Below are 23,070 nucleotides of genomic sequence, written 5' to 3'. Positions count from 1 at the left end.
ATCGCACTTCTCTGGTTGCTCCTGTGCTGTCTGTTGCTTGTCACCAGCCTTGCTTTAGGCCTGCTTGCTACAGTAGTCATCTTGACATCAGTGTGTTCATCCTCTGTATACTTAAGTCCCACAAAAGTAAAATAAAAATAAAAAATTCTGGGCCGAGAAAAGCTGAAATCTGCAATGCTGACTAGCCACCAAGTAAGTGGTTGTGCCCAAGGACCCTATGTTGATATAGGGGTCTCGGGGGGGGGGGGGTGTTGTCCACCTGCATTCCTTTCTCCTTTCTGGATGGACCTCAAATCCCCTTTCCCCCTCAGCGGAAGGGTCCTTTTGTGTGAAATTGTCCAAATCCCACAAAAAAGCCCTGCTCATTCAGAATTGCAGAGTTCAGGCAGCCCAATTTGTGGGCAGCACAGTCTTCCATCATTTCTGTACAAAGGATCTGGAATGATAGTGCTTAAAATCCCTCCATCCCACCATGAAATTTGAGTGTTTGTAGGAGGTCTCGGGGGGCGGGGCGAGTTTCAAAGGAATATTCCCCAGCAAATAAAAGTCAGGATTTCTCTTAGCTTCCTTCACTAGAGAGTAACAATTCCGCTTTCTGGGGTTCCTGTGGGTTTTGGTGGATACGGGCTTCCAGAGCTGCTGTCTTGCCATTAGGCCCGTGTCCTGAAACAATGTGTTCCTGCGCCATAAATGCCAGCGATTAGAGGCCCTGTGTGATAGCCAGCCTCTTCTCCCCATCCTGGTTGCCAATGCAGAATCAAAAGGAGAGCTATGGAGTGACTGAGGTCCACATCCTTAGGGCTTGGCAGCAGGCCCATTTGAGGAATGCGGATTGGGACCTTGGCTGCCCATGCCTTTGGCACTTGGCTGAATTTTACGTGGTCCTTGGCTTTGTGGCACACTTATGGCAAGGAAGGGAAAAGGGCCTTACCAGATTTTGACTCTTGCTCCTCCCACCACCAGCATGTAGCCTTTGATGGGTTACCCCCAAAGGAACATGTCCATTGATGGAGCAAAGGTTTCCCATCCCCGCCTTACTCCATTCATCCAGTAAAAGGTGTTGCAAGACTGGTGGAATAACACCGTTACAGTAAACCTGTTGCAAGAAGGTGTCATGTCCTTCTCTTCACCCAACAGAAGGCAAAAGTTCCGAAGCGGCGCCTGAGGGACCCTTCCCCAAAGAGAGACCTCGGCTGGTGGAGGAAAGGGACGACAGCGAACCTTCCGACGAGGAATTTGCTGCCTTTCCCAGTGAGGTCAGACCAGTTGAGGAAATGGTGAAACACGCCCTGGAAAAAGAAGACGGTGAGCCGCTGTTTGAAGCTGATTTTGACACTCCCACTGGTCAGCCGGAAGAGACTCCCACAGAAGACAGCGTTGACTTGCTTGGGCTGGATTCAGAAGCTCCCCCAGAGCTGCTACAGCCTCCTTCGGAGATGAAGAGCTCCTCCAGCAACGCAGACTTGCTGAGCGAACTGTTTGTTGGCGGTGCCCCAGAGAGTTCGGAAGACTCTACCGCGGACCTTCTAGGAGGAGGAGCAGAATTCTTCTTTGGTGGCCAACCACAGCCCTCCACGCACCCCCACCAGAGTAGTGCCCCCTCAACGGGAGCCGCCACTTCTTCTGCAGGTACGTAACTGGGCCTTTCCTTTCATTGGAATTCTGATGAGCAGCTGGGTCCACTGCCATCCTAGAAGTGTCCACGATAAGTCCGCAGACACGGACTGTTGAGAACTGTAGAGCACTTCTACTTTAATTTTCAGATCGGTTTCCAGATGGCTCTGGCGGGTTTCCGTCTGGCACTCTTGTCAAAGCCTTGGCTGAGCTCTGGAACATTTGAGTTGCTCAGGCTTCCATCAGCCCTGGCTGGTGACCCAGCTGCGCCTCGTTCTCATCAGGGATAGCCTAGCTTGTGTCGTCTGTGCTCTGGTAATCTCTAGGTTAGATTACTACAATGCATTCATTACACGTGGGGTTGCCTCTGAAGACTGTTCGGAAACTTCAGATGGTGCAAAATCCTGTGGCTGGGTTGCTCTATGGGGCAAGACAGTTTGAGCATATTACACTGATCTTGGCCTGGCTGCAGTGGCTGCCAGTTAGTTTCCAGGCCCAATTCAAAGTACTGGTTTTGACCTATAAAGCCCTAAACAGCTCAGAACTGCAAACTACGTCTCTCCATATGAACCTGCCCAGACCCTGAGATCATCCTCTGAGGCCCTTCTTCATGTGCCTCCTCCGTGAGAGGTCCAGAGGGTGGCAGCATGAGAACGGGGCCTTTTCTGCAGTGGCTTCCCACTTGTGAAATGCTTTCCCCCTTCATTATCTATTTTTAGGTGCCAGACAAAAACATTCCTCTTCAACCAGGCCTTTGGCTGACTAAAATCTTATACCCCTTTTAAAGATATTTGTGGGTGGGGGGGAGAGGATTATTGGTTTGTTGGGTTTTTTTGTTCTTGTTTTTATCATGTCCTTTGTGTTTTTTATATTGTATTTTTATGTTGTGAACTGTCCTGAGATCTATGGATAAAGGGCAGTATGCACATTTAATTAATAATGATAATAATCTTGCAGATGCCATGATCTGTCTCCAAAGGAGAAGGGCGAATTACAGGATGGAGGCAATCTCACGTGCCAGTAAACCACAGTGCAGTCTGATTCAGCTGTTGCCTTCTTCGCAGAGTAATGGGCATTGGGGAAGGTGCTTGTGAGCCTCAAAGTTCCTCCCGTAGGACACATAGAAAGAGCCTTCTGGATCAGGCCAGTCAAGCCTGCCTGCCCATGAGGCAGGATGAGGCGGTCATCTCAAGCAGTGCCCCAAAGGGTCTGGTCTCCCTGTGGTCTCCCTGGCCTTATGGAGTTTGCCGCCGCAATGGGGAGCAGCAGAATGTTTTGCTCAGGTGCCAAAACCCCCCAGGAAGCCCCTGAGGCCAATGCTCAAGTCTCATCCAGCATCATCTTCTCAAAGTGGCCAACCAGGTGCCTCTGGGAAGCCCACAAAGCAGGAGCTGAGTGCAAAAGCAATTTCCAGCAACTAGTATTTAGAAGCAGATTGCATCTGACATTAGAGTGTACCAATCAGGGGTATTAGCCCCACTGGTAGTCTTTTCCTCTCATTTCTTCAATGAAGATTAAAAAGTTACAAATCAGAACTTTGCAGCAGAAGGTCTCTTAGCTGGCTGTAGTGTAAAATGAGTACAAAATCAGCATACGCTTTTTGCTAGACAGTCTCTCCGGTGGAGTTAAATAATTTGTTTGGGACTGGCCACACTTCCAGAGGCTTCCAAAACTCACCAGTGTGCTGTGACTTGCAGTTTGGCTGTTGGCCATCTAATAAGCCGATCTGTTTTCTGGATTCTGAATGATTCCTTGAAATAAGAAGCATCCACTTGGATTAAATGCCTAGAGCAGGCATGGTCAAACTTGGCCCTCCAGATGTTTTGGGACTACAGTTCCCATCATCCCTGACCACCGGTCCTGTTAGCTAGGGATGGTGAGATTTGTAGTCCCAAAACATCTGGAGGGTCGAGTTTGGTCATGCCTGGCATAGTGCGCTGGGAGAAAGCGGGAGGAATGGACCCCCTAGTTTGGAATGGTTTGTCTTCACGTGGAATTTAATAAGTGGTGTATTCTGTTCAAGAGGCCATTTACTTTTTTAAAAAAGTTTAAGCACATTTGGTAGAGCATGAGACTCTTAATCTCAGAGTCGTGGGTTTGAGCCCCATGCTGGGCAAAAAGATTGTTGCATTGTGGGGCGGGTGTGTGTGTGTGTTGAACTCGATGACTTTCATGGTCCCTTCCAGCTCTGTGATTCTGTGATCATCATAAACATTAATTATTGGGTCTTCCAATTGCTGGAAGTGCAGTTGTAACATTGAAATATTTCCTTAACACTAGGGTGTGGAGGCAGGTTGTGGAAGGCAAGAGCAGCATGGTTTTGTCATATGACCATTCCCAGAGGAGGACCAAAAAAAAACTGCTTTGGTGAAGTGTCTTGTTCCGTTGCTTGTTAATATACATCTTGATGTCGCAGGAGAGAGCAACAGTGCTGTGATTGTTTTGAGTGCTTCCAGATAGGGGATTGCACGCGGGGCCTCAGCTGGCTCTGAGAATTCACTTGCTCATTATTGAATTCCTGTTGAAGCGTGATGAAAACTAGCGGTGCCGGTAGCTTTAACTACCTGCTTGCATCGGAAATAATCAGCTGGTGGGATGGGGAGGTGTTCCCTAAAACAAGCAGATTCCTTTTCCATGGTCATATTCAAAATGGACTCAGTTGAGCTCTAGCTTCGACGGGTGGGTGTGTCAGAACCGGCCGGGCTCTAAAAGCATCTTGGCCTGTGAATACAGCCCTGTGGCAAGGTAAGAGTGTCAGCCAGGCTCCCTGCTGGCCATTGCTTGCCACTCCTTGCTAACTATAAATACTGTCCTCTGAGCAGCTCCAATTAGCTGCTGCTTGACAGTGCTCAGTGAAAGACCTTCCGGCTGGAGACTGCCTTTTTGGCATCCTTCCGTTTATTTCACAGCCTTTGCAGTCACTGCTCTTTAAAAAAAAAATTAAAAGGAAAGGGGGGAAAAGATCAGCAATGCCTTCCATTGTGCAGACTGGTACAGTATGGCTTTTTAAATGTTCCTATTAGGGGTAGCAAGTCCACTTGGGTAACTGTTTCTGCTAGGGGAATCTGGCAGCTTGAAAAACTTTCCACTAACTTCAGTTTGCAACTTGATTTTCTTGGGTGGAATTGTTCGTGGTTGACTTGACGTCGTAGGGTTTGCTTTGTTTTTTATTTATAGGGAGAAAAGGGGGGACTTTACAGGCAGCAGATCGTCATTCTTCTTGTTGGTGATTGGCAGAAATCCTTGTGTTGTGCAATAGCGTCTAAACCCCAGTGACGGGTGGGTGGCAGAGGGCAGAGTTGTGCTAGTGTGCTTGGAAGCAAGATACCCTAAATAGTTTTGCGTGCCGCCTTCTCATATTGCCCATCCTCACCAGAGAACCACTTCTTCTTTTTCATCGGATGTCTTGGAAGCATCTCAAGTAACACCAATAATGCTGTGTTTTGTCTCCAGCTGACCCGTTTGACCCATTCACAGTCTCCTCGGGTTCCGACAATCCGACTCTTACTGGCCCCGATCTATTTGGTGACTTCCTTAGTCCGAATGAACCAACCCCACCTGGCACATTTCCTTCCACACACAGCGCACCACCACCTTCCTCTAGCACAGACTTCCTTAATTTAGGTAAGTGCATGTTTCATGTGCCTTCCTCACTCCCCCTCTTCCCCCGACAGCCACATAGCCTGTTGAGTGACATGCTCCACTCAGATTAGTCAAGGTGGATTAATGTCTAACGGATCGACTTGGTGGTGTTGCTATTTTAACAAGCTTTGTGTCGCAGGTGTATGTTTATCTTTCCCCCTGTAACATAGCTAAAGTTTTGCTAATTTACCTTTTTACAAGCTCCTTTTGGGTGAAGATAGTTGAAATTAGGTTCCCAGCACATCGTATTTCAAAATTATTAAACCCCCATAAGTATTCCCCCTCCACTGTTCCCCAGCCAATATTCTGGGATATTCAGTGTATGTTGCCATACAAACTGTCACACACTTAGCTGTGAAATTGTGGCCAAACTTATTCCATGCTTTGAGTTAGCATTAAGGCATGAAATTGACCACTAGCTTCAGAAGTTCATTTCAGCTTCTAGAATGATAGAACAAATCATCTTGTTGATTTTCAGCACTCTCTATGTGCTGGCATCCTTAACCATTTGTGTCTTGTAACATTTTGTACTGCCTGGCACTTATAGATTGCATATCCCTTTAACTAGGAGCTAATAATTTAAGTACTATCTTCTGTATGGTGTCGGAAGTCTGATAGCACTTTTTTCAGTTTAAATAAAGTAAGCTAGAAGATAATGGCTGGGTCCCAACTAACAGCACAACCCCAACCATATCTACTCAGAAGTAAGGCCTATTGAATTCAGCAGGATTTACTCCCAGGAATTGGGATTACAGCCTAAATTAGTTTATTTCAATGGAATTTAAGTTCATCTTGAGAACTAGTGGTGGTAACTATTAATTGTTTGGCAAAACAGTTCCTTTAGGCCGGAAAAGTAAAGGAGGTGGAGATACATAAATGCAGAGTTTTAGATCTCTGAAATCATAAAGGCAAACATAAATAACTATGCCGTAATATTAAAAAGCAAATTGTCTGCAGACTTGTAACTGTTTGTGTCCCATTTTGAATTCCTCTGACTGTCTTCTTTTCATTCTGATTAAAAAACAAACCTGAAGAATTGAATGCAGACATCTGTGGCAATTATGGCATGGGCACTTGGTTTTAATCAAATCAGCAAGAATGCTATGAATTCAGTGTGCTGTACACAGATCTGATCAAATGCCCGCTGCACACAGGAGGACTCTCATTTTCTTCTGTGCTAAGAAAATGCATTTCCCCCCAGCTCATTTAAGGAAAGTGGAGAAAACTGCAAGTTGAAGCCACTGGGCTGACTTTGCAATTGCTTTTTACTATACGCATGTGTGTTTCCACCATAGGCACAGGGAAATGAGAGATCAGGTCGCAGCTATTTCCCCCTTTTCCTTACTGATTTATTAGAATCCTGTTGTGTGCGAAAATGATGTGGGATAGTGTCTCTGTGTTGGAGCACAACATCAATGCCTCTCAGCACACAAAAAAGCTCTTGCTGAAGGCTTGCATGTGTGGGTGTTAACAGGATGTGTAAAATAACCCTTGTAACAACTCTGAACTCTTAGAAGAAGTACACACACATTTGTTGTTCAGGCTTCTCTCCTGATTAAACCTAAAAATAGCTGCTTGTGGAATCAGGGAGAGATCTCTCTGCCGACTTAATGGCACACAAATAGCACCCGCTTTTGTAACTTAGATAAAGATGCACAGAGGCTTTCTAAAATTATCAGCTGTGGGTCACTGGATGAGATTTGCTGGCACGTTGGGCAGTGACCTCTGTGGTTGTCGTGAGCATTGTTGGGATCATGCTTAGGTTGACAGGCGCCGACACAGGAAGAGGAAGAAATTGGGGAGGGGTGGGGAACCTGGCTTGGAGGAGGAGAAGATCTCCTCCTTCTGTCACTTTGCAAGCAGGAGCAGGGATGCCAGCTCTCTTACCCCCAACCTCCTTGTGGAGACTTGAGGCTGGGGAGCTTTGATCAACCGAATGAGGGAGCTGGAGCAGCTTTGGTCAAGGGCTGTGCCGGATTTACCTACAGTGGTACCTCGGGTTAAGAACTTAATTTCTTCTTCAGGTCCGTTCTTAACCTGAAACTGTTCTTAACCTGAGGTACCACTTTAGCTAATGGAGCCTCCCGCTGCCGCCGTGTGATTTCTGTTCTCATCCTGAGGTAAAGTTTTAACCTGAGGTACTATTTCTGGGTTAGCAGAGTCTGTAACCTGAAGCGTCTGTAACCCGAGGTACCACTGTATATATAAGCTAAACAAGCTATAGCTTAGGGCCCCACTTTCTTGGAGGCCCCCAAAAATTTAGACGGGGGAAAAACTGGATGTACATTTCCAAAATAAGATAAAAAAACCTACATACAGCAATAGTGTTTTGTGTTGTGTAGGCTCCCATTTGTCATGTGCAAATAGCTTTAGATACCTATTAGGTCCATAACCTACCCTTTATCATATATTCAGCACACACAAAAGCGGCAATTTGTTGTTGACAAAGGACAGCTGGACATATAAAGGGCCCCATTACCTTCAGTAGCTTAGGGCCTCATCAAACCTAAATCCAGCCCTGGTCCAGGGTGCATCCTTGTTGCATAAAACCAGATGTCACCTTTGCAGGGGGAAGAAGACCCAACCGTTGCAAAAGAGTGCACACTTGCAACCTCAACATTCCCGCAAGGCGTGAGAAACTTGAGAGGGAGCGCGCCCCTTTTCAGCTTTGAAAGCTTGGAGCGGGGACTTGTTGGGACATAGGTTGTTTCTGTCTGGTTCCGAACTTAACAACAACAGCATATTATTTGTACCCCCCCCCCCATCTGACTGGGTTGTCCGCCACTCTGGGCAGCTTCCAGCATATATAAAAACATAGTAAAACATTAAAAAGCTTCCTTATACGGGGCTGCCTTCAGATGTCTTGCCAGCGAGAAGGCCTCAAGGGCACAATATTTGCAGGCCCTGAGCTAGGTGGGCAAATTGTTCAATTTGACGTAAGCCGGGTTTCTGTTTCATGGGCTATTCTGACAGGACCATGGCAATGCATGAATTAAGCAAACTTAAAAAGCCATTACTGAAGCGGTCATCTATTCATGCCTCAGTGTACCATCCCAGCACAAGTTATCTCCTTGGCTGATAGTGAAACCAAGGTTTTCACATTGTCAAGTTGCTCTTATGATCTTGTTTCAAGACTTACATGTTTTCCATTACCAGCTTCTGAAAATAACTTACAGTGGTTTTCTGTGAAATTCTTCTGGCGACTGTTTTTGTTTAGTCTGCTTGGTGTTGTTGTATTATGATTTACTAGTACTGTTGTCCTTTTTAATCACAAAAGATGTGATTAATAGGAGTTGCAATGTGAAGTGTGGATGTTATAATGGAAATTCTCATTGACTGAGCAATGCATGAAATCCCTAAACTGAATTAGCATTTCTTTGATACCATTTGGAGACTTATACATATTGCCCAGTCTACAAGATTCTCTGCATATGCTGCCAAGTGCATGCACATTCTCTGTTGTGTTGGCCTACATGCATACTGAATGGTCATGTACAGAATTCTGCTTATTCACATTCCCCATTCATATCTTATTAACTCATACATCTACAGTTGCCTTACGTTGAGACAGATCCTTATTCCATCTACCTCAGTATTGTCTTTTCCAGTTCCAGTTGGAACAGTCCCAGACTCCTCAGTCTTGCGTTCTCTAGAAAGACTGGCCACCAAATTTGTGGTGCTGCATAAGAGCTCCTAAGGTGGTGAACGCAAGGAGACAAATCTTAAATGAAGTCATCATGCCTCTTCTGGATGGCGGTGGCTGGATTGCGAAGCGATAGTATGTGTATCAGTCTTAGACAGGCTTAAATCTTATGTCATGCTGGACCTGTCTCTTCCTCCTCAGGACATCCTGGTTGTCGTCTTTAATTAGAGAATTAAAAGATCTTCAGAGCACAGTTGTCTTAAGGCTTTGCTGGAGATCTGTTAGCACAGCAGTGACAGAGATTTCTGTTATTGGGGCTTACAGCATAAATGTAATGCTCAGTGTCTTTTCTTAAATGATCTCTGTACACATACGCATTTTAACAGTGAACAGTAGTTGTGATATCCGTGCTCTAAATAAATACTTGACATAAGCTTAATAAGTTTTGGGTGCAAGTTACAGTGGTACCTCGGGTTACATACGTTTCAGGTTACATACGCTTCAGGTTACAGACTCCGCTAACCCAGAAATAGTGCTTCAGGTTAAGAACTTTGCTTCAGGATGAGAACAGAAATTGTGCTCCAGCGGCGCGGCAGCAGCAGGAGGCCCCATTAGCTAAAGTGGTGCTTCAGGTTAAGAACAGTTTCAGGTTAAGAACGAATTAAGTACTTAACCCGAGGTACCACTGTATTGGCCTATTGCTATTCCAATTTCTTTTTCTGTAACCTGAAGCGTGTGTAACCTGAGGTACCACTGTAATAGTTATTCAACTCTGATAATAGAGAGTGAAACTCAATTAGCTGTTTAATATAGGATTGTATCCAATATTAGTCATACTCTTGAGTAAACTCAGAGTGTATGTAACCTGAAGCGTATGTAACCCGAGGTACCACTGTATATATGTGGACTGTCCCTAGATAATGTGACTGTTCTTCTTTAAGTTCTCAAAGCTCTTCACCTAGCTCAAGGTTATCACCCGAACTAGCCAGATGTTTAACTGAGAATCACAGTCTGCCCATCATTTGAAAAATAAGACTTTAGAGCCATCTTACCCAGAATGGCAACTAGACATTCCATTTTGGTGACTGCAACCTTGCTTTAAGGAGCCATTTGGCCCTTAGCTTATTGAGTTTCTATAACTGCCCCTGCTATAAAGCAGGTTAAAACTGCTTGAAAGCTTTCTACCTGAGATGCCTCCCTCCTTGGCTATAGACAACTCTACCTTTTAGTGGCTAAGTGCTACTCTTGTGATCACTTTAGGACTCAATGTAATCTTTAGTCGCCAGCAGAGAAGGGACCGCAGCAAATTGCTGGCACATCTCCCTTGCGTGCTGAAGTTTCCCGGTTCAGTCTCTGGTGTCTCCAGTTCCTGCCTGAAGCTAGAGCCACCACCAGTCAGTCTAGACAGTACTGAGCTTCATGGACCAAAGCTCTGACTAGGTGTAAGGCAGCTCCCTATGTTAAGCACAGTCTCCTGTAGAGGCACGGATAAGGTAAAGGTAAAGGGACCCCTGACCATTAGGTCCAGTCGTGGCCGACTCTGGGGTTGCGGCGCTCATCTCGCTTTATTGGCTGAGGGAGCCGGCGTACAGCTTCCGGGTCATGTGGCCAGCATGACTAAGCCGCTTCTGGCAAACCGGAAACGCCGTTTACCTTCCTGCCGGAGTGGTACCTATTTATCTACTTGCACTTTGACGTGCTTTCGAACTGCTAGGTTGGCAGGAGCAGGGACCGAGCAATGGGAGCTCGCCCCGTCGCAGGCATTCGAACCGCCGACCTTCTGATCGGCAAGTCCTAGGCTCTGTGGTTTAACCCACAGCGCCACCCGCATAAGCTCCTTGCTTATCAGAGCTGTGACACTCTAGCCTGTGTCTTGGTTGTCCAGAGAGAACTTTTAGCTGGACACACAGAGCAACAAGGCCTCTGGGACCCCTGCTTAGCTACACCAATGACCTGTGTTAATAGCTTTCATTTCTTGGAATGATAGAGATGCGCAGGGAAGGGGAAGTTTGTTAGTTATGGGATCTAGATCTATAGCCCTGTAGGCTATGGTTTAGTGCTTCTGTATCAGATGAATGTCCAGTAAATAATTTTAGAATGGAGCCACAATCAACGTACCGATTTGGCTCATACTATTTTGAGTGCAGCTATAGACTCAGTTGCAGCTGCAATTCAATTATTTGAAAAGTGCAACAAATTATTTTGATTAGGTGATCGCAGATGGTAGCTGAAATTTTGATAAATGTTTCGCATTGCAAAGCAAATCTTCTGTAGGTGAGACTTTTTTAAATTAAAGAAAGAAAGCATATGTTAACATTAACAGCTAGTCTGTTTTCAGCTGGGTGCCAGCTATTATAGCTTATAGTTCTGTTTCCATACTATCAGATTCTGGAGAAGAATAAATATCTGGTTGTATGTAATCTCCTTGAGTTATATGACAAAATGTTTGTGCTAGAATGGCCGGTTTACAGCTCATGTTGCATTTCAGAGCGCAATATAAGATCCTTTTGAGCTGGATCAGCTCAAACCTTCATCTAGACCAGGGTTTCCCAAACTTGGGTCTCCAGCTGTTTTTGGACTACAAGTCCCACCATCCCCAGCTGGCAGGACCAGTGGTCAGGGATGATGGGAACTGTAGTCCAAAAACAGCAAGAGACCCAAGTTTGGAAAACCCTGGTCTAGACAAATGGTGGACAACCACATTTCTTCCAGGTTTGAGAGCTTATTGGTTACTCAGTGGCATATTGCTTCTCTGCAGACAGGGTCTCTTTGGGTTCTATGGCCAAATAGCTGGTAACAGACAAACTGATGAATGAGAAGTTTGTTTTTAGTCATCTAAGCTAGTGGTGGGGTTCTTCACCTTGAAGTACAGTGGTAGCTTGGTTCTCAAACTTAATCCGCTCTGGAAGTCCATTCCAAAACCAAGGCGTGCTTTCCTATAGAAAGCAATGCAAAATGGATTAATCCGTTCCAGACTTTTAAAAACAACCCCTAAAACAGCAGTTTAACGTGAATTTTACAATCTTATGAGAGCACTGATCCATAAAATGAAAGCAATAAACAATGCACTGCAGTCACACAATCAATCAGTCGGTAGCTGAACTGGGTTCCACACAGTCACAAAAACAAAACAAAAGAGCCGCAAAAACAAAAATGCAAAATAAATAGCAAAAACAGACAGACCTCAATGAAGAGCTGTATTTTGTCTGCTCTGAAGCTGTTGCCAAGCCATTTGGGTGACCCCAAGTTATTGTTTATAATGTCATAAAAAGAGCTCTGCTGGAACAGAATCTGTGTGTGTGTGTGTGTGTGTGTGTGTGTGTGTGTGTGTTAACAAACTCTAATTGATTTCTAAGAGATAAATTTTTATTTTTTTAAAAAAATCCAGTATAATTGCTGCATTTGAATCTGTATTCCTTGTTAAGATTACACAGCGTTACCTGCCTGCTTTTACCTTATCCCTGAATTTTGGTTTGCATCCCTCTAGGGAATTTGACCCCAGACCCACCTAAAATGGCTTCCTCCGCAAGCCAGCCTGACCTTCTAGGCGGCTGGGATTCCTGGGCAGATGCCCCGGCAATTAGCACTGCGGCGCCCACACCACCGAAGAAGTCCACCTTGGAAGGTATTGTGCAAGGGAGTCGCTTCCATTTATTTGGCAGCTGGCGATATATGCAGAGCTGCCGAAACATTGTGTGTATGTGAAACACTTGGTCACGTAATAGTCTTGGATTTTTATCAAATAACATAGGAAGCTGCTTTATACCAAGCCCATTACATAGAGTAGCAGGAGCTGTCAGACAAGAGTCTCTCCCACCCCACACTGGAGATTGAACCTGAGGCCTTCTGCATGCAAGGCAGATTATTATTATTATTATTTATTATTATTATTATTATTATTATTATTATTACTGTTAATTATTCAATTTATATTCCCCCCCCCTTTTATCAGAAGTTCCCAGGGCGGTATGCAACGTTAAAAACACATTGCAGAACATCAGTGATAGAAATGTAATATAAGCATAATAAAAAGCATACTGACAGACAGCCTGATAACTGTGGTTAGCAATGCAGCTGTCCCTGCCTTATTCCTTCTAAAGCATTAACTGAATGTTGACAGCATACACAAGGCACAGCCCAGCATGCTTTTTTAGCAGTCATATTCACCTGGGACTGGGACTTAGCAGTCATATTCACCTGGGAATATAAAAGGAGATTGTTTTAGGTGAGCGTGTGATTCGATGTAAAAAGCACACAGATAACAATTAACACCAAAATGTAAACTTTCTTAATTTGATAAAGATTAGAGCAGGCAAGACCAAAATTCCCAAGCCCCTCTGCATCGTTAAACAAAAAGCCATGTATGTATGTATGTATGTATGTATCACACATATACATATACAGATCATAGCATGCGAAAGTGTCAGTCGTAAGGAATGAACAGAAGCATATTTCATCCATTGATTGAGAAGAATGCTGAATAGTGTGGCATAGCAGTATTTGAAGCCACCCATGTGATATTTTGTAGAGCGTAATAATTGTGTCTTATTACATAGGCCCGGCTTTCACGACAGGAGGACCCACAAATGCCACTTCAGGCCTTTCATTCAGTCAAGCAAAATCACAGAACTTTGACCCTTTTGCTGACCTTGCTAACCTGAGAACCGGCCTTCCAGGTAAGTGTTTAAGTGACCAATAAAAGGAAGAACAGAGTTGCAGTAGAGTGTGTTTATCCTGTACATTCAAGGTGGATAATGTAGTTAAAATGCTGGAGCGGGTCTGTAAAATAAAAATGTAGTCATTTCGATACAAGAGTCCTTGCTTACTTTGTTTGGTGTTTGGTTTTTGTTCAGTTTACTGGGGCACCTCTACAGGATACCCCTCTGTGCTGTGGGGCTTTCTCTCTCATCACTCCTCAAACCAGCCATACAGAGAACATGTTCAGATCTGAGTGTTAGCGGTCACATTTAGTGCTTGTAGGCTTTTTGTACAAAGCAACAAAAGCCGTTTAAACTTGTGAAGTTTTTAGTTCGTGCCGTTTTTAAAGGTAAAGGTAAAGGGACCCCTGACCATTAGGTCCAGTCGTGACCGACTCTGGGGTTGCGGCGCTCATCTCGTTTTATTGGCTGAGGGAGCCGGTGTACAGCTTCCGGGTCATGTGGCCAGCATGACTAAGCCGCTTCTGGCAAACCAGAGCAGCGCATGGAAACGCCGTTTACCTTCCCGCCAGAGTGGTACCTATTTATCTACTTGCACTTTGACGTGCTTTTGAACTGCTAGGTTGGCAGGAGCTGGGACCGAGCAACGGGAGCTCACCCCGTCGCAGGGATTCGAACTGCCGACCTAGGCTCTGTGGTTTAACCCACAGTGCCACCCATGAATCTGAGAGATCTAGGCAGAAAGCTGGAACCAAGCAGCATCATGCCATAAGATTTGCATCCTGGCATCTGAATTTGGTTGCTTGTAAAGAAGTTATGGCCATCTTTGGGAGTAATGCTGGGGAGCGAGGGATGCATTCAGGAACCACTACATGACTAGCTACAAGGCAAGGTTGGGGAACTTGCGGCCTTCCAAATATTGTTGGGCTTCAGTTCCCACGGTCAGTGCTGCGGGATGATGAGAGTTGTAGTCCAATGTTGCAAAGGACCACAGGCTCCCCATCCTTTCCGCAGAAGATGCTGGCATGCTTGTTTTCATAGGTTTAAGCCAAATGGAATATCTTTTCAAATTAAAAAGCAAAAAACTGATATTTGCTTTCCAGGGGCTTCCAGCAGCGGATTCTCAACCGGCAGTTTTGCTCCAAAGTCCACTCCCTCTCAGAAAGCAGGGAACCAATGGCAGGCAAGCAAAACGCAACCTGCTAGCACATCATGGCAGCCCCAGGCACAGCCAAAGGCTCCAGAACAAGCTAAGCCAAGCGCGCAGCCGAAAGCCAACTACACTGTGAATTTCAGTGTCATTGGAGGACGAGAAGAGAGAGGCATCAGGGCGCCGGGCTTTGGTATGTTCCTCTACCCGATGATGATTATTTTTTGCATATATTAGTTGCTTGGCATACAAGTGTCTCCAAGTGACATACAAAATCTGAAACCATAAAGTGTGGTATGAATCAGAAAAAAAGAACAGTGCATTACAACAGAAACCATACAATAGCCTAGATAGCAAACCCAAATTAAACAGAAGCAAAAATATACCATCAGTGTGCAGCAAAATCATCATAATCCATTCTATACCTTGGAGAAAAGATAATTTTATTGATCTAATCGCTTCTTTGGTCTGTAAAGCCCCTTTGCAGAAGATTACATTTGCTTCTGAGTAACAGTGCGATCCCACACTTTCCCAGGTGATAGGGTTTGGATGAAATTTAAGCATGATGCATGTGGCTTCTTGTACATATACCGTATTTTTGTCCTATAGGGTGCACCGGCCCATAGGACGCACCTCGGGGTTTTTTTTTTTGGGGGGGGGAAATGAATAAAAAAACATTATCCTCCCCCCTGCCGCGGCTGCCGCCCCAAGCCTTGCGCACACCTGCCCGAAGCACGGGGCACCCTCCGGAGGGCTCCCCGTGCTTCGGGCGACAGGCTGCTGCCCCAAGCCTCGTGCGCTCGATGGGACCTCCTGCCGGGCGCGCAAGGCTTGCAGACACTCGCCGGGGCTGGAGGCTGCTGCCCGCAAGCCTTGTGAGCCCACGGGATCTCCCACCGGGCTTGCAAGGCTTGCGGAGAGCTTCCTGAAGCCTGGAGAGCGAGAGGGGTCGGTGCGCACCGATGCCTCTCGCTCTCCAGGCTTCAGCGAAAGCCTGCATTCGCCCCATAGGACGCACACACATTTCCCCTTCATTTTTGGAGGGGAAAAAGTGCGTCCTATGGGGCGAAAAATACGGTATATGATTTACGACTTCTGTGTCACTTACCAGTGAACTGGGAGCCTAATCCTTTTTATCTCATTTGCTAGGACAAAAACCCAAAGTTTCAGAAACCGATTTTGAGGATCTTTTATCGAATCAAGGGTTTGCAGCTAAAGCCGACAGAAAAGGACCAAAGACCATTGCTGAGATGAGAAAGCAAGAAATGTCTAAAGATATGGACCCTCTGAAACTAAAGGTTAGCTGTTCTTATACCGAATAGTTCTCCTCCTGCAACTTCCAGTGTTTGGAAAAGCAGCGGCGTGCCATCTAAGTGGGGGAAGTTGAAGCATAAATGTGGAGGAGGGCGGATGCATCCTGGAGGGTGCATGGCTGTTGGTTGAGAGGGGAAAGTGGGGGGCCAGGCCCTCTTGGAAGCCCCTAGCCCATGATAAAAAAATAAAAATGAGGATCTGTGAAAACAAAAATAAGGCACCAAACAAGGGTGGGGTTGTTTATATAATTAGCAGACCAGAGAGGCTGCAGTCTAACCTTGTGCCATCAGAACTGGCATACTTTTAAATAATATTTGTGAAAATTGTAAAGTCTTTAATGCAACAAAATACATTAAAACGTAGTAGTAATAGTAGTAGTAGTAGTAGTAATAATAATAATAATAATAATAATAATAATAATAATAATGATGATGATGAAGAAGAAGAAGAAGATGATGTGCCTTTTACCAAGTCATGCATTTGACTAGCCTGATTTTGCAGCTGTAAGCCAAGTGTGCGTGTCACGTTTTGGTCTGGTGCACATAAAAGTGAGTCGCAAGGTTTATCAAATGCCAAGTGGCTAAAACCTGAGGCCTCTTTTGAGCTTGGGATGCAAATCAAACGAGCCTCCTGGGTTTGGCCCTAAGTGGGGTTGTGGCAGAGCACACATGCTTGGCTTTCAAAAGGTCCCTGGCATCTCCCGTTAAAAAGAGTTTTTTAAAAGGTCTTTAAAAGACCTTAAGGTGCGAAAGACACCTTACAGTGGGAGAGAGAGCATCTGTACTGGACCTGGTGAAGCAGTGGTTTGGAGGCATATCACTTGGCTTCAGAAGTTTTCCACAACTTGGTTTTGAGTTTGAGGCAACTTGGGTTTGAGTTTGAGGCAACAAGCAAGATGATACGGAGCAGGGATGTACAAGACCTCCTGTGCTTTAGGGAGTAGCAGGACTGATAGAAGATGCATGCATGCGTACCTGTATACATACATACACACATAATTTCACCCCCATACACACCCAGAGCTGCTGCTAGAGAGGGCTTCTTCATTTGTGCTTTATTGAGGGTTTTCTTTTAGGGGAAGGGACAGAAATTTCTGTGGCTGCATTCCTCTGCATGAATAGACCCCTCTCTTCTGTTGGAAGTGAACAGGTAGAGGAGTTTGGGATGGCCTGTTTGAGCCAAAGTCCTATACTACTTGTTCAATTCATTTCACTTTCTATTTTACTATACGCAAGGCAGTTTACAAGCCGAAGAAACAACAAAGATCACACACCTTATAACAACCTGATGCGATACAGAAATGTCATACTAAAAACGTAGCTTTAAACGATTTATATCAGATAAAGCAGTATTCAGCAATCCATTAGAATACCCTGGTACACAATAAAATTAAATATCATCAAGTAAAAATTAAACTGAAATTCACTCTTAACTGTTACAATAAATAATTTCTAAACTAGAATCAAATCAAAATAACAGCAAGTCACTGTGCATAAAATAACACAATACTTGTGTTTGAACTTCTCTCTCTCTCTCTCTCTCTCTCTCCAGATTCTAGATTGGATTGATGGAAAAGAGAGGAATATAAGAGCTTTATTATCTACTCTTCACACTGTGCTTTGGGAAGGCGAGACCAAATGGAAGCAGGTCGGCATGGCAGACCTGGTTACCCCAGATCAAGTAAAGAAGTACTATAGGAAGGCAGTGCTTGTTGTACATCCAGATAAGGTACGTGCTTCTGGTAGATTTGACAAACTGCTAGTGCCAGATTACTGCTATATTCCTAAGGGTGAATTCCAGGTGCTGGGTGCTCCCTGCTCAAGCTGCGTAGCTCAGTTGCCTAGAGCGTGGTGCTGATAATGCCAAGGTCGCAGGTTCGATCCCCATAAGGGACAGCTGCATATTCCTTCAGTGCAGGGGGTTGGATGAGATGATCTTCAGGGTCCCTTCCAACTCTCTGATTCTGTGATCCACTAGGTAGGTACTTCCTACCTAGAACAGCTCAACCAGAGCCTGTAGGAGGCATTGCAGAGGTCCAAAGAAATACACAATGGAACATATAGCACAACAAACATTTCAGGACTTGAGCCAGCCATGGGTCTTAGAACTGGCGGCCAGAGGGATGCTAAATGTGCTGCTGTTGCCATCTCTTAGCCAGAGTGGGGAACTGCAGGGCGATGGGCCTTACCAGCAAGGAAGGCTCTGAGCCTGAGTAAGTTAGGTCCTTCCCTCCAACTCCTACAAGGGTATCCGGGTTACCTGCTTTCAGCTTGTGGAATGCTGCCCTCATGGAACCTCATTTGGCACCATAATTACTTCCTGCAGATGCCAGACAAAATCATTTCCTTTCCGCCAGGCGTTTTGGCGTATAATTATCTGTGACTCCCTTCAGTGGGTGGGATGTTTTGGTCCTGCCTTTTTAAAAATATGAATGATTTTTAGACTTTCCTCTGTTTTGATTTATACCAGTTTTAACATGTATTGTTTATTGTTGTAAGTCATTTTGAGGGACTTTGTTCTAATAAGTTTAATAAATAGCAGCAACAAAAGCTTCCTTAAGGAAGCTGTGATCTAATAAGGCGCATCTAGCAAGTGCAGTCTTTCTAGGAATTGCTTTTACCACCACCTCCTCCTCCTCCTCCTCCTCCTCCTCCTCCTCCTCCTCCTCCTTCTTTTTGGCACTGTCCATATCTGTTTCCTGTTCTCTGTAAGCTGCATAGAGGTTTCATTTACCTCTCTGCAGTTTATGAAAAGTGGTATGTAACATTTTTTAAAAAAACAAAAACTCAGAAATAGGAATTGGCCTCTGTGTGCGTAGCTTGTAACACACGTGAGACGGCCTTTGCACAGCGTCCATTATAGCTGGGCACAATTCCTGAATCCGCTCTGTGGCAGCACACTCAGCAGCTTACAGAAGCTTTGTGGATAAGCCCCTAACTTGGTTCCCCAGCTGTTGTTGGACTACAAATCCCATCATCCTCAGCTAGCAGGACCAGTGATCCCGAGGATGTTGGGAGTTGCAGTCCAGCAACAGCTGGGATATCACGGAATTCTGCTCAATATTGAACCAGAGCAGATTCCAATGTATCGTTAGCAGAGTAAAAACTTAAAACACGTTGCATGGTTCCCAAAAAATAGACCAGAGGCAATTGTATTTCATCCAGCAAAGCTTTACTGCTACTGAAGGCAAATGGGCATATTGGTCACAAATCCAATACATTCAGGATTGGCACTGTCCATAAAAAATCCAGTTGCAGCAGACTTAACTTAAACTTACAATAACGTATAAGACCAAACCTTATATAGCATGCTATGTACAGAACACCACACCAGAAGGTAAAGAGATAGAAAGAGATAGTGAAACCCAGGCTCCTTCTGGCCTTTCTTTTATAGTTAGCATGACCTTGTCAGAAGAGATAAGAGAACCAGTTAAAGCCAGCTGTGCTCAGCTTCTCTGAAGGACTAACCCAAACATCATGAACCTCCTGCTTGTTTCTTTCACGCAGAGAAGCTTCCAGAAACCTCTTGGATTAAGTAGAATAGAAAAGATCTCTGCACATCAGATCAATACCTTCTACACTAAGAAATGCAAACTGACATGGGAAGCCAAGTTTGAGAAACACTGCCCTAAACATTACCAGCCTGCAAATAAATAAATATAAGCCTGCAAGGGGGCTTGTAGCAGCAGCTAGCTGCATCCCTATGCTGGATTTAGAGGAGATTCCCCTCCTCCTGGCAGCCTGGCTTATTGTTGGACTGGAGAGCTCTGTTCCTCCTCTGCCAGCCTGCCTTGGAACTGCATGGCATTTCTGGTTGCCTATGGCGACAGTGCAAGTGCTTAAACATGAGGCTGGCATATTGTCTCCACAGCATCTCTACCTCATAGCAAGCAACAACTTGAGCTGGTTAGATAAGGTGTGTTATTGTTTCCCTCTGTTATGTTGTTGTTTATTGAGTTTATATACTACCCTATAAGGGACGCGGGTGGCGCTGTGGGTTAAACCACAGAGCCTAGGACTTGCCAATCAGAAGGTCGGCGGTTTGAATCCCCGCAATGGGGTGAGCTCCTGTTGCTCGGTCCCTGCTCCTGCCCACCTAGCAGTTCGAAAGCACCTCAAAGTGCAAGTAGATAAATAGGTACCACTCCAGCGGGAAGGTAAACGGCATTTCTGCTCTGCTCTGGTTCGCCAGAAGGGGCTTAGTCATGCTGGCCACATGACCCGGAAGCTGTACGCCGGCTCCCTCGGCCAATAAAGCGAGATGAGCGCTGCAACCCCAGAGTTGGTCACAACTGGACCTAATGGACCTTTACCTTTATACTGCCCTATACCCGGAGGTCTCAGGGCGGTTCGCAGAAAAAACCCGCAAGTTATATAATCAGAATAAAAACAACAACACAATAAAAACCTCCCCCCCCCCCACAAAGGAGCCACATTTTTAAAGGGCATAGGATGTCAAACAGATCAACCCAAGGCCTGGTTTAAAAGGAACGTTTTTGCCTGCTGCCTAAAGGTGTAAAATGAAGGCGCCAGGCGAACCTCCCTGGGGAGAGCATTCCACAGACAGGGAGCCACTGCAGAGAAGGCCCCTTTTTGTGTTGCCACCTTCCAGACCTCTCAAGGAGGGAGGCACACGAAGGAGGGCCTCAGAAGATGATCTCAGGGTTTGTGTAGGTTCATATAGAGAGGTTCATGTAGAGGTTCATGTAGGTTCATGTAGAGAGCCAGTGTGGTGTAGTGGTTAAGAGTGGTAGTCTCGTAATCTGGGGAACCGGGTTCGCGTCTCCGCTCCTCCACATGCAGCTGCTGGGTGACCTTGGGCCAGTCACACTTCTTTGAAGTCTCTCAGCCCCACTCACCTCACAGAGTGTTTGTTGTGGGGGAGGAAGGGAAAGGAGAATGTTAGCCGCTTTGAGACTCCTTAAAGGGAGTGAAAGGCGGGATATCAAATCCAAACTCTTCTTCTTCTTCTTCTTCATATGGGAAGCGGCAGTCCTTGAGGTATTGCGGTCCTGAGCTGTTTAAGGCTTTATAGGTCAAAACCAGCACTTTGAATGGGGCTCGGAAACTAATTGGTAGCCAGTTCAGTTGGACCAGGATTGGTGTAACATGCTCAAACCGTGTTCCTTCAGTGAGCAACCTGGCCGCTGAATTCTGCACCAGCTGAAGTTTCCAAACCGTCTTCAGAGGCAGCCCTTTTCTGGGGGGGCGGGGGCGGGAGGGGGCGTGTCTGCTTTCCTTTAATGCAGCTGTTACAGGCAACTGTCACTTGACTCTTGAGAATGTTCAGTTGGAGGTGGAAGGATTACGTGGAACCTTCCTGTTAGGATAGCTCACTCTGTAGCTCATTCTTCGTGTTGCGGGTTCGAGCCCCATGTTGGGCAACAGATTCCTGTGTTGCAGTGGGTTGGACTAGATGACCCCCGCAGTCCCTTCTTACTCTACAATTTCATGACTCTTTGATTCTAAGCCTAGCAATTGATGCAGAAGAGGCAGGCAAGGTGTTTTGCTATCTTCCATGCCAAGACTTCTGACCAGACACTCCCAAGTCATAGAATCATAGAATCATAGAGTTGGAAGAGACCATAAGGGCCATCGAGTCCAACCCCCTGCCAAGCAGGAAACACCATCAGAGCACTCCTGACATATGGTTGTCAAGCCTCTGCTTAAAGACCTCCAAAGAAGGAGACTCCACCACACTCCCTGGCAGCAAATTCCACTGTCGGACAGCTCTTACTGTCAGGAAGTTCTTCCTAATGTTTAGGTGGAATCTTCTTTCTTGTAGTTTGGATCCATTGCTCCGTGTCCGCTTCTCTGGAGCAGCAGAAAACAACCTTTCTCCCTCCTCTATGTGACATCCTTTTATATATTTGAACATGGCTATCATATCACCCCTTAACCTCCTCTTCTCCAGGCTAAACATGCCCAGCTCCCTTAACCGTTCCTCATAAGGCATCGTTTCCAGGCCTTTGACCAAGTCTGGGAAGGGGCAGGCTGTTTGTACATTTGCATCCTGGCTGCAGAATTGCTGTGTTGGCAGCAACACAGGATTCTTGCTCAGCTCATGTTTGGAGTGAAAACACCCATGTTTCTTGTAACTCCTGCTCTGTTTTGCTTCCTTGCAGGCCACGGGGCAACCTTACGAACAATACGCCAAAATGATCTTCATGGAACTGAGCGACGCGTGGTCAGAATTTGAAAACCAAGGATCAAAATCACTTTTCTAAGATGCTCCCTTTTTGAAAGCGGGGGTGGATTTCAAAATGTATTTGCAGCAAAAACCGAATCTTCTGAGTGCTGTTCTAGTGTCGCCTCCTTGGATCGAGGAGGGGAGGGGGGCAGGGAACGCTTCCCGGTTCTTGCACACTTTGAATCTGTACACTCTCACAAACGGGGTGTGTCTTGTAGGACACAGCGCACAGATGGCACTTTGGGTCCATCAACACCCGGAAGGTGGTGCCCTGAGAGTGGAAAGTTCCAAGCCATCTGAGAGAGGGTTTGAACACACGTGTAATTTTAATGATGGCGGCTAGCGTGGGCAAGATTTTCTGTGGGAGGCATCATCCATTTCAAATCCCTTTTGTGTGTGTGTGTGTTTTTTGTGTTCCCTTCGTTTGAGGAAACACCCAACCACAATTTGCATTTCTCTTCTCCCCTCTATGTAGTCTTTATGATTTGTCTTGGTTGTTTTTTTGTTTTCCCCTTTTTAAATTTACATGTTTGCCTTATTCAAAGTGCTTTAGTTTACCTTATCAGCTGTGAGTTTGCTCAGCATCTCTTTTCTGGTTTCTGTGCGAGGTGTACATTTTTCTTTGGTATCTCATGTAATCATTCCGGTAATCATTCTGTAAATAATTAAAACATTTTTTTTCTGACAACACCTGCGTTCCTTACACTGCATCAACAGTAGCTTAGCCAAAATGGTCGCATTGGTGGGGAAGAAAAGACACGAATGAATCTTTGATGTGTTTGTGGTCCCCCCCCCAAAAAAAATGTAAAGATGGAAGCAGAGTTTGGCTTTAATTTAAGGATTGCATGGTCTTGTCTTAT

General features: G+C 45.4%; 1 protein-coding gene across 2 annotated transcripts in view; it reads left to right on the top strand.

The window, feature by feature from the left end:
• The window catches only part of GAK (cyclin G associated kinase), a 78,407-nt gene extending 56,101 nt beyond the window's left edge, over positions 1–22,306 (top strand). The window contains exons 21-28 of one of the 2 annotated variants that reach the window (XM_082204578.1): positions 1,138–1,629; positions 5,068–5,238; positions 12,387–12,524; positions 13,456–13,575; positions 14,661–14,900; positions 15,857–16,005; positions 17,573–17,749; positions 22,146–22,306. In XM_082204578.1, the coding sequence (XP_082060704.1) occupies positions 1,138–1,629; positions 5,068–5,238; positions 12,387–12,524; positions 13,456–13,575; positions 14,661–14,900; positions 15,857–16,005; positions 17,573–17,749; positions 22,146–22,247 (1,589 nt within the window). In that variant the 3' untranslated portion in view covers positions 22,248–22,306. The remainder of the gene's footprint in view (positions 1–1,137; positions 1,630–5,067; positions 5,239–12,386; positions 12,525–13,455; positions 13,576–14,660; positions 14,901–15,856; positions 16,006–17,572; positions 17,750–22,145) is intronic. The other variant, XM_082204579.1, reaches the window with a different exon arrangement.
• Positions 22,307–23,070: the final 764 nt, after the last annotated feature.

The sequence above is a fragment of the Podarcis vaucheri genome (assembly GCF_965113315.1).
Source record: "Podarcis vaucheri genome assembly, chromosome: 17".
Taxonomy (NCBI): Eukaryota; Metazoa; Chordata; class Lepidosauria; order Squamata; family Lacertidae; genus Podarcis; species Podarcis vaucheri.
This window is presented reverse-complemented; position numbering and strand designations above follow the sequence as displayed.